This window comes from Anastrepha obliqua, chromosome 3 (genome assembly GCF_027943255.1).
Source record: "Anastrepha obliqua isolate idAnaObli1 chromosome 3, idAnaObli1_1.0, whole genome shotgun sequence".
Taxonomy (NCBI): domain Eukaryota; kingdom Metazoa; phylum Arthropoda; class Insecta; order Diptera; family Tephritidae; genus Anastrepha; species Anastrepha obliqua.
The window spans coordinates 35,867,612-35,879,391 of record NC_072894.1 but is presented as its reverse complement, the minus strand read 5'-3'; the positions used below and the strand labels follow the sequence as shown (position 1 = coordinate 35,879,391).

Sequence of the window (11,780 nt, the reverse complement as noted above, 5' to 3'; positions counted from 1 at the left end):
GTAAGGCGACTAAAAGATCATCATGGAGAGACTTTTGTCAAAAGGTGAAAACACTTCGGAGGTCAACAGACAATGTCTAATGGACAGCTAAAAGTGATGAAACACTGGAATTGCCAATACAGACGCATTTCCGTTCTTTGCTTTTTAACAGGGCCACAGCACACGTCTAAGACGGCGACGGAAATTCCCCAATGGATATTGTAACCAAAAACAACTTAAAAGTAGCTTCCACCCTTACAAATTACCGGAACCAGTTGGGATTGTTCCTGCTTACCTGCAACATATTATATGTATATAAGATTTCCACGAAACTTGTGAGTATCTTTTAAATGGCGATCCGACTTATTTACGTCCCCAAGAAGTGGGATGAAATAAGAGTGATTTTCATTCTTGAAGGAGAAAGCACGGAACGTCTAAGACTGAATAACTTTAGGACGATTAGTCTATCTTTATAATGAATAATTATTCTTGTTAAAATTCCTTGAGCGATATTATTATATGTTTTTATCAGAGGAAAGATGGGAAATCACATAACTGTAAATAATATAACCTTATTTCTTCATCGAAGCTTCATTAAATAACATATCCTCTGAGGCATTCACAATATTCTCGTTTATAGAGAGAATGCTTGTCAGGCGGACGATAAGCGCAGAATCAAGTGCAACATTTGTGAAAAAATTATCGCCAGGAATTCAGCTCAGTCTGGGGTAATCTCACCACTACTGTCGAACCTGACAATCAACAGTCTCTCCTTAAACGTGAAGATATTGAGGAAAAGATAACGGCATACGATGACAATATTGTGATAGCAATCTGCAAAGATCTCTCAAAAGATTCTCCTTTTGGTGTAACAGTCCAGGGCTCGGAGTGAATACGAAGAAATACGCTTAAAATAACGTTAGAGACCTGTTCTTAACAGATCTCCCTAGCGGGGAAAGATCTTAGGGTACCACAAAGGGCTAAGTATCTAGGCTTTCCTCTGGATAGAAAGCTAAATTGGGGACCCACAGTTGCAGATAGATTGTACAAAGCAACAATCGCGCATTACTCTTGCGGCAGAATTAATCGGAAAAGATAGGGAATGGTACCCAGATTAGTACACTGACTCTGTATAGCGGTAGTTAGGCCAATCCTCTACTAAAGTCTTGTTGTGTGGTGTGTGGCCTTTGAGACGGGTGTGAACATTAGTACTGTTGACAAATTTTGATTTGCATGCCAACCACGTCAGCGGAAGCTATACATAGGTATACTTATACATAAATATGCGACTCCTATGTCTCCTACGAAATTCAACTACTACTCTAACGATAGTTCAAGTGAGCCTTAGCTAAGCCCTTAAAGCATTGGAAAATCTCAATTTAATTCCAACTGTTAAATTTAGCAATCTTTCGGGTATAAAAAGGACCGACTTTTAAGTTCAATCAAGATAAAAATTGTACATACATACATATGTTTGCAAGTAACGAATAATGGCTGCTTTTAAATTCTTTAAAATTTGTCGAGTCACCAGCACAGAAGACAAATATGTATCTAATAGACGAAATAGGAAGCAGCGAAAATTCCATGTACATACATACTTGTTTAACACTTTGTTCACTCCATGGAAGGGCTGCCGAAGCCCTGTATTATATCATTTTATATCATTATTTTGTAAAAAAAACAGTAAAAAAATAAGAAATATGTGGTGCGGTGAAATAATAGTATTTTTTTCTACATTTTTAAATATTTTTACTGACTATATCTATTTCTTTGCAAAGTCATGTCATTTGAAATAATCATAATTTATTAAAAAAATATATATTAGGTGCGCAACTAAGTTATCGCTGTTTTTTTTTTTTTTTTGATGAAAATATAACTTTATTCTGAAAAATGGTTACAAGTGAATCATTGAAAGTATTGCCCATCGCTGGCTACTACTTTCCCCCATCTTTCTAGAAGATCTCGTATACCGTCGCGAGCCTATCCACGGATCAAGCCATCAAGCTAGACCATGCGCCATCGATCTGAACAGGTGATAATCGGACGGCGCAATATCTGGAGAAGCATCTTCGAAGATTTTTGGCCTTCATTCACGCGGACCGCCGTCAACATTAAAATCAACGTCTTTGAAGCGACGCAACTAATCTTGGTACGTTGTTTCACTTAAAGCAGCATCTCCATAAACTTTTTGTAGAAGCGCATCTACCGTTTTTTTTCGAATGAAGGAGGAAAATCAACACTTCCCACAAATGACAATTATTCGGCACAAAATCAGACATTTTCCCAAAACCAAAAGTATATGATACCAAAACAAAATCACTAATGTGTTGACACAGTTTGTTTATCATGTGTCTAAGCTTGGTTTATGACGTTTAGGTTATGTTAGAATCGACTAGCACACACTGCTGGCGGCATCTATTGACAAACAGCGGGAACTTAGCTGCGCACCTAATATATATATTGATTTTAATAAATGAGCAATTTATTTACAAAAGAAAGTGCAAACAACTAATTTTGTGCCAAAGTATTTGAGTATAATAATTAAAATAAAGTGTCCATTAAATTGTGACTATATTAAAAATGTTGGTTTTAATGAAATAAAATAATTAAATATGCACAACTTATTAAAGTTGGTATAACCAATTATTGGGTATATTTTTTAAATATTTCTTCTGCTTTTTTTTAACTGAATTACAGTTGTTTATAGTGATTAAGACCCAAAGGTAGAGTTGCAGAATTTTTTAACATATTTCTTATTTGAAGTAGGGATCCTCATGGCTGTTAAATTATTAGCACACGTACAACTACCCCGAGCTATGTACATGTACCTAAATATCTATAAGATCTACCTATAATAATACAAAAAAATTGAGAATAAAAAAATCAAAATTGTAGATTTATCAGATAATAAGTGCATGGTTTTCCAATTAGGGCAACAGCAATGGAACGCTTTTACAAAATGTTTTAAATGAGTTCAAAGAGATACTTATGGTTCTCCGCCTATTCCGACTCTCAACGACAATTCTCAGCTGGCATACGCCTGTATAAGTATATATGAGCATACATACATATATGTTGGTCTTGTCTTTGACTCAGGCTAGAGAGCGACGTTTTTCGTTCACTTTTGAACCAATTTCATTGTGTATGCAAGCAGCAATGAGTTTGATCTTAAAGCTACCTACATAGTTAGTCGCGGCCAAAGACAAAGCCCAGTCTGTCGGACATTCAGTTTTCGTTAAGAGAGCGGCAAATACGGTGCAAATTGTGTCGCCAGTGTCCGATTTTGTAGCGGTGCTTTTATCATAATTATTTAGTGTAAAAGGAATACTCCCAAAAATAAGACATATATAAAGGTACATACTACTCGTGTTATTATACATTGTTGGTGTTTTTTTCTTTGTTTGGGGATACGAAACTATTAAATATAAACTACATAGAGAAAAAGAAATATGCGAAGAATAGAAATAAGTAACAATAGTGAACGGTAAAATATTTTAAATTAAATTGATCAAAGGAATAAAACGGAGAGATTGGCTTTAAGTGCGTATACATTTTAACTGCATATACACATACGTGTGTATATATGTATGCAATATACAAGTGCAGCCATACTTAAGTACATACCTTGTTTTTTGTGTTGTGCTGTAATTGCTATTTTAGCGAATGCGCCACGCAATCACCTGCCGGATAGAGGCGCATGCGCAACGCTTTACTTGCAATGCAGTGATCGACAATCGTAAATGAATTTTTCTTGACTTATGCCGATGTTTATTGTATTTTCTTTTCTTCTTCTGCTCTACTTTTATTATAACCAAAAACTTCCGCAGTTTTTTCCGAGCATACTTTGCTTTTTAGACTACTTATTTCACACTTTGGTGTTATTTGTGATCTTCAGTATTTTTCACATTCACATTCAGTATTCATTCAAGTTACTAATCAAGAAACTTATATTTCCGGTTTTTTAAGTGTAGAAGTGTTTTGTTTTAGCTGCTCTGAATAGAAAATGTATGTAGTTGATTAGTATATATTATATGTAAATATACATAAATTAAAGAGCATATTTTATATTTATTTATTTATTTATTTACTATAGTTGAAAGATGGTACATTAATGCTTATATACATATATAAATATATATGAGTATATGAAAATAAGTGCATGTTTCTCTAAACCTTTTCGTATAGAAAATACGAATGAAATCAGTGAAATAGAAAACCATTTGGAAATGCATCGAAAAGTGATTAGGTGTGTTCTATTCAAAAGACCACCGATAGTATTTAAAATCATTAAAAATGCGGGAATAATAAAAAGTAAGATCAATGAATGGCTGGATGGGACCCGGAGTCGTACATGTCATAGGCGCCAAGTTGATTATGCTACTTTTAGTTCTGCCACATCTAAGTTGGATAAAGACGCGAAAGAGTCAGCGGCTTCGCGTCTCGGAATACTGGGTTCCACCGTAGTAACACCGACAATAATGTCAGCCTTGGAATCCAACGGAGAATATCTCTTACCAAGAAGTTCTACCTTGGAGAGCTGCAAAAAATCGGTTTTTAGTGAATCAATTTTATTCGATCTTAAAAAAAGTTAATTATACAATATAAAAAAACCAATATTTTGGTGTTTGAGATCTATCACTAATCAATAACCCACTGGGTTGCTATATATTTGCATAGGAAAACACAAAGCTTACTGACCGATCATGAGCACGATATTCCTTTCCTTTCGTCATATCCCCCTTTTCTTCCCTTTTTCTTTTCCCTTATTTTTTTAAGTTACGAGTTGAAACAACAAAAGTTACCAATTTCAACGCGGTCCAAGGAATCTCGCCTGTCCGAAACGAAGACTCCTGAACATCCTCTCGAACTCCGTTAAGCATGCACGAATGCACAGGTAGCGCAAGGCATCCTTTCAGTTGGATTATTCTGAAATAAATTTATAATAGAAATGACATTATAAAAATAACATAAAATAAACTAAGATGTTCCCAACGAACGTTTATATTCTTTAAAACTCTTCGATTTTGATAAAGAGGTTGAGGGAATCATGAAAACATATTCTTCGTTTCAATGAAGCCGACGGCTTTCCAACACGCGAACATGCCACATATACATAGTTAACCATACGAGGAGTATTTGAACTCAAGATAAATTTTTCATATTCGTATGCACTTCTAAATACTGGCCTTCCGCTTTATTTACGAATGTAAGACTATCAGCGGCGGCCGCCGTAGCCGAATGGGTTGGTGCGTGATTACCATTTGGAATTCACAGATAGAACGTTGGTTCGAATCTCGGTGAAACCAAAATTAATAAAAACATTTTTCTAATAGCGGTCGCTTTTTGGCAGGCAATGGCAAACCTCCGAGTGTATTTCTGCCATGAAAAAGCTCCTCATAAAAATCTCTGCCGTTCGGAGTCGGTTTGAAACTGTAGGTCCCTCCATTTGTGGAACAACATCAAGACGCACACCACAAATAGGAGGAGGAGCTTGGCCAAACACCCAAAAAGGGTGTACGCGCTAATTATATAGGTATAATATAAGACTATCTGAAAACTTAATATTTAAACTCAAAAGGCAAATCCGTTTGAATAATTGGAATTCCCAGAATGAGTATTTCTTCCTGCACGAATTTATAACTCATTTACTCGAAGCTGTTCATGAAGTATTTGATTTGCATGTCGCCAGTCGTTATGCATTGCGACTACGTAAACCAATGTTTGAACTTCTGATAGGCGGCATAAGGGCTCTTGAACACTGAAGTGCGAATTACTTCTTTATACCTAGCAACATTAAATGGTACGAATGAAGCTGCAATTAGTGGTGCCATACCTCAGCCATAACCAGACCATAGAACTTAGCTGTTATGATCAAACATATGGACATCACTGTAAATGATTATACCACCACACCACGCACCACAGCCATAACCATAGCCGTATGTATCTATTGAATTTTGCTTTTTTTCCATAACCATAAGAAGCTGTGAAATTCTTGACATTTATTGTGCTATTTGCGATACAAATTTGAAAATTAGAAATCAATGACGAAAAGCTAATTGACTTAGTGCAAAATTATTCGTGTCTTTATGAGAATATACAAATGTTGTAATTAATTCTACTTCAATATCAGTTGTTTATGGCTTGGCATGACTAATCGACTCATGCTGTAATGTTGCGACTATGGTTATGGTTACGGCTATGGCATTATGGCTATTACACCACTAATTTCAGCTTAAGAAGATGCAATTTTATTTTGGGTAAGTTCATATTTTCAGTTTTACGCTTCTAATGGGGCTTACACCATTTCTTTTTTTTTTATTTTCAAATCTTTTTGTAAATAGAATTCACTGGGAACATTAGATACTCAAATGTTTGTGATAAATTTATTGAATTATTGAAAGCGCAAAACTCAATATAAGTACAATCTAAAGACTGCACACTTCTTAAAACTTATTAACGGAAATAATATGAAACTTTCACATACATTTGTATTCTATTTGGTTTGAAAAATGCAATTAAGTCTTCACATCTTTTGTTCTAACTGAATATTTGAAAACATTCATACGTACGATAGCTGTATTTGAGTATGCTGAAGGTGAGTGTAGTTATTATGGTAGAAGCTCTTTGAAACCGCAGTCTCGATTCCCATCAAATTGTTATATAGTATAGGGTGATCAATCATGAGGTGCTTTTTTCAATAGTTAAAAAAAAAAACAAAAATGTAAATTATGTTCAAAATCTTTATTTATCATTTGAAAGGACATTCTTTGACATTTACTTTTTGAATATGACTACATTCAAATGTTGGCCGCAACTACGCTTAAGGTGGTCCATTCTGAAGATCCAATTTTCAATCACTCGTTCGAGCATTTCGACTGGTATGTCGTAATGTTGGCTTCCAGAGCTTCAATGGTAGCTGGTTTATCAGCATAGACCTTGGACTTCACGAATCCCCAAAGAAAAAAGTCCAAAGGTGTGATATCACAAGATCTTGGTGGCCAACTCACAGGTCCTAAACGTGAAATCAGCTGCTCTCCGAAATGACTTCTCAATAAAGTCATTGTTTCACGAGCTGTATGGCAACAGAACGCTGATTTTCATAATACAGTTGAACAATTTGTAGACGTTGTTGCGGTGTGAGTCTTTCCATGATGAAATGCCAAACGCTGTTCAACAAATCCACGATGACAGTTTGCCACAACTCGCGCGCGATCTGTAAAAAAAACGCAAATGAAAAAAACTCCTCTTAATTGATCACCCTATACTAATATTACGACCAAAACTAAGATCAGTGTTTTCGAATTTTCAGATTTCCTAGAATATTTTTCCCAATTATAAATGTTGATACTGTTAAAAGTTACTTTGGTCCGACGATAAATATCAAACATTAAACATCAATTAATTAGCTAAATACTGCAGCGCGCTCAACAATTGCACTTATTGGACTGATCGAATGGAAAATGAAAAGTACCCGCGTCGGACTATTCCGGATATCATATTCAAAGAATAAATGCTATGAAATTCTTTACCAAATCATAATACAAAAAATGCATTCCAACCATATTTATGTTTTGCAATATCATTTAAAGTTCTCAAGCTTTTAAAAAAACACCCATTACAACAATAAAAAACCCTTAAATCGAACTATCCATTCTTGAGTTATACGCGGTCGAGTTGTGTAACTTTGCTTTAAATACGAGCTTATTCAGAATTTATAAGAATATAAATGTAAAAGAATTCTTTGAATTATGATTCGCTGTCCTACCTACTTATTTCTTACATATTCAAGAAGCTCTTTCACTTTTCATTCTCTTGATTATTCATCCCATTATATACTTTGTATGACATTAACAAAGTAAGTTGACTTTGTTGTTCTTGTCGCTATTAATACTCGCACAACTTAAGAAGCTACTCGCATAAAGAATCTAACAATTAATTTCAATTTATTAAGAGCCTAGCCGATCTTGGAACATTTAATGAACCAGTTGTGAATGTATACATATACGTACATATTAGGGTGACTCCATTTATTTTAAAAAGTTTCCTAAAATTCCTTAGTGTTTTTTATCAAAACGTAACGTACACTGAAGAATGAAATGGGACCTACATAAAATTGTAAATTTTGAAATCATTTTAAATGATTCGATATAGTTTTATGTTCCAGGTGGATTAATAACTTTAGCTGCCAAATATTAGGAAAAGTTTCTTCTTAACGGCCGCCCCTCGGCAGGCAGTGGTAAACTTCTGAGTGAAAAAGGTTCTCTCTTCTTCTCTCAGAGGCATCGTAAAACTCCGTTTGTGGAAAAATCATCAATACACACACCACAAATAGGAGGAGGAGCTCAACCCAACAGCCAATAAAGGGTTTAGGTGGCAATTAATTACAATAAATGAAATTTCAAACCTTGTCGCACTAATTTGGAAAAAATTAAGTATGTTTATAAAATATTTACACACATACAAGTAATTTCTGTTTTTTTATAAATTATATTATAAAATTAATTTATTAGATAGAACAAATCTTAGAGTTAGTTATGGAACACGAGGTGGAGTTTCGTTAACGTTTTCTGACTCCTGCTTGCGAATATTTCTGACTATATTCTCATTAATGGTTTGGATCGTTTCTGGATTATCCGTATAATACTTCACAAGAAAGCCTGCAATGGCAACTCTGAGACGGCCAATTGACATCGCCAAAATGCCTGAAAACAGAATTTCTGATTTGATTGTTTGAGAGACCTTCGCGCGAATCCTTTAAGCTCATATTTTGAATTTCAGCCCACAAAGAATTTGTAATTATGGCTTTGTAACCAAAATGGCATTCCCGGCGGCATTTGACCTATGATGTCAACACTCCAAACTCTCACTTTTCAGATGTACGGACATCTCGACAATCACGTACGGGTCTTCCTAGAGCTGGGTGTGGGAGTTTTATTGCTAATATAATATAATTGTATATAGCCGTTGAAATGAAGATGCGGTTCGTTATGAAGATGAGATGAAGTTATTTTCACTTAACGCAGAGTTTCGGCTATTACAGCTTTCAAAAAGGTGATTCGCCCTTAACTCACTTTATACCATATCGTCTTCCTGTTTGGTCTTGATAAAAGACACAGTTCCATTATTGATAGTATAATTTTAATAAAAAACAAAAAAAAAACATTGTTAGTAGTGATAAATTCACATGTAAAGGCAGGCCTCCCCAATACATGCATGCATATGTTTGCATATATGCATGTACATGTTTTGTACATGTATTGTATTATACTACATATATAATGTATGTACGAATACGTACAATTGCGTTATTGCCGATGCCTTTTATTTTCGCTCTCTCCGATGCCAGGAAATAACAGTCAAGGCAGGAAGGAAGTAGTAAACAAGAAGTAACAACACTAAGTTGAAAAACAATAAAAATAATAATCTATTGTTGAGAGAGGGTGGCCGCCATATTCGAATATGTTAGTACTTGACTAATGTTTGTTTGATCGCGCGTTCGAACCCCCTCTGCATATGAAGCATTAAATAATAGAAAAGGTTATTTCCCATATCGGTTATACTCGTAAAGTATTCCCTTGTTCCACGATTGAGGATACGCTCGTACACCATAAAGTCCTGAGTTATTAATCATACTCGTTTATTCTTTTAGGAGCTGCTTATCAGCTCATGAAATGCTAAAGAACGGAGTAATGTTTGTTTGATAAATTAACTTTTGCAACTTACGTATGTTTGTGTTTTTGTATGCATGTATGTATATCCTCCTCCCCCCTCATAAATCACAGTCTTTCAATATTTGTTTTATTGTGAACTTTTATTTCCAGATGATCTCCTCGTATTTTAGTACAGGAAATAAGGTTTTATTTACACTTTTAGTAATTCTTTCCAACGCGTGCTGGACATCAGCAAAAACAGGTAAATTGTAATCGTATATTTTCTGCTTCAGAAGGGCGCATAGTGTAAATGAAGTTGAAATTTAATACATTTTTACTTATTTTTTCTTCTTTAACCGCATTTGTATGTAACATTTCCATTTATGCAGGACCTACACATGGCAAAGTGGTGGTGTGTTATATTTCTACATGGGCTGTGTATCGTCCGGGTAATGGTGCGTATGCGATCGATAATTTCGATCCAAACCTTTGCACGCATGTAGTCTATGCTTTTGCCGGCCTTGATATTACGCAGTCGGCCATTAAATCTTTGGGTAGGTGGAAGATGTTATTAAATATTGGCCTCTACTATTTTAACATTACTTTCTAGATCCATGGCAAGACTTAAAGGAAGATTACGGTAAAGGTGGTTACGAACACCTGACGGGTTTCAAAATCACCCACCCACATTTGAAGGTTAGTTTGGCAATAGGCGGCTGGAATGAGGGTTCCAAGAATTATTCCTTGTTGGTAGCCAATGCAGAACAACGTGGTCGGTTCGTGAAACAAGTAACTACGTTCATACGTAAATATAATTTCGATGGCCTCGATCTTGATTGGGAGTACCCAACACAGCGTGAAGGCCGTCCACAAGATCGTGAAAATTTCGTGCAATTCACGAAAGAGCTGAGAGATGAGTTCGATAAATATAATTTGTTGTTGACGTCAGCGATCGGTGCAGCCAAAAATGTTATCGACCAGGCCTATGATGTGCGCCAAATTTCACGTTATCTCGACTATTTGCACATTATGTGCTACGACTATCACGGAAGCTGGGATAAACAAGTCGGCTACAATTCACCACTCACAGCTCCCGAGGGTGACAGCGTGGTAAGTATACTTGTACATACATATATGCACATAAGTGTAGCTAATTCCTCTATCTGAAATCACCTAACTCCAATTACAGGCGTTTTCAATCGACTATCTATTGAAATTGGGTGCGCCGCCAAATAAAATCGTCCTTGGCTTGCCCTTCTATGGTCGGACGTTTAAGACGCCGCGAGATGGCAATGTGGGCGATGTTACCGATGGCACCGCATTTCAAGGGCCCTTTACGCGTGAAGATGGTTTCCTTGGATATAATGAAATCTGCAGTATGCTGAGCAATAAAACCTCCGGGTGGAGTACAACTTGGGATGCGAAAACTTCACAAATGCTAGCACGTTCCGAGCGCGATGTCTTTAGTGGCCTAGTGCAAGTGGTGGCATTCGATAACGCTCGTTCCATTGCAAATAAAGTAAAGTTTGCTGTGGAGAAAAAACTTGCTGGTACCATGATATGGTCCATAGACACCGATGACTTTCGCGGTGTTTGTGATCCAGAAGAGAACATATATGCGGATTACAAATATCTGCAAAGCAACGGATATGCAATTATGCCGAAGCGTATAAATTCAAATTACCCGTTATTGCGGACTATTAACGAAGCCACCACACTCGCATTGGAAGAGATCGAGCAAAGTATAGAAGATAACGAGATACCACATGGCAGCATAGAAGATCGAAAGAATCCAAATACGGGTGAAAAGGTTTTGGTGCATGAGGGCATTTTTGTTTTTAATATATTTATAGTGTTCATATTGCGGCTAGTACATTAAAGTTTTTGAAAAGTAATTGTTTTTGTGCGATGCGAACTATTTCACTTTTCGTAAATTTTTTCTATTTCGGACCGTCGTATTATGTCTTAAAGTTTAAAAATACATTTGTATATGAAATCTCAACACTGAAAAATCAGCATAGAAACTCTCTAAGTAAAGTAAGTGAACCCACAGAGTACTTAAGATATATGTATGAATATTTATAAAGTTGTATAATTAGTTGTAGTGTGAAGTAGTTATGTGTAAAAAGCCCCTAGAACTAGTTATTA

At 35.7% G+C, this 11,780-nt stretch overlaps 1 protein-coding gene across 1 annotated transcript; it reads left to right on the top strand.

Moving 5' to 3' along the window:
- The first annotated feature begins 3,182 nt into the window (after positions 1–3,182).
- LOC129242597 (probable chitinase 2) lies at positions 3,183–11,780 on the top strand. Its single transcript, XM_054879339.1, has 5 exons — positions 3,183–3,332; positions 9,804–9,894; positions 10,022–10,186; positions 10,243–10,742; positions 10,822–11,780. Exons 2-5 carry the CDS (start codon positions 9,804–9,806, stop codon positions 11,509–11,511), a joined length of 1,446 nt encoding a protein of 481 aa, XP_054735314.1. The 5' UTR covers positions 3,183–3,332; the 3' UTR covers positions 11,512–11,780.

Coding starts and splice junctions, on each gene's coding strand:
- LOC129242597 (XM_054879339.1), top strand. CDS start 9,804: ATGATCTCCTCGTATTTTAGTACAGGAAATAAGGTTTTATTTACACTT. Junction 9,895..10,021: donor CTGGACATCAGCAAAAACAG/GTAAATTGTAAT, acceptor CCATTTATGCAG/GACCTACACATGGCAAAGTG. Junction 10,743..10,821: donor CTCCCGAGGGTGACAGCGTG/GTAAGTATACTT, acceptor CTCCAATTACAG/GCGTTTTCAATCGACTATCT.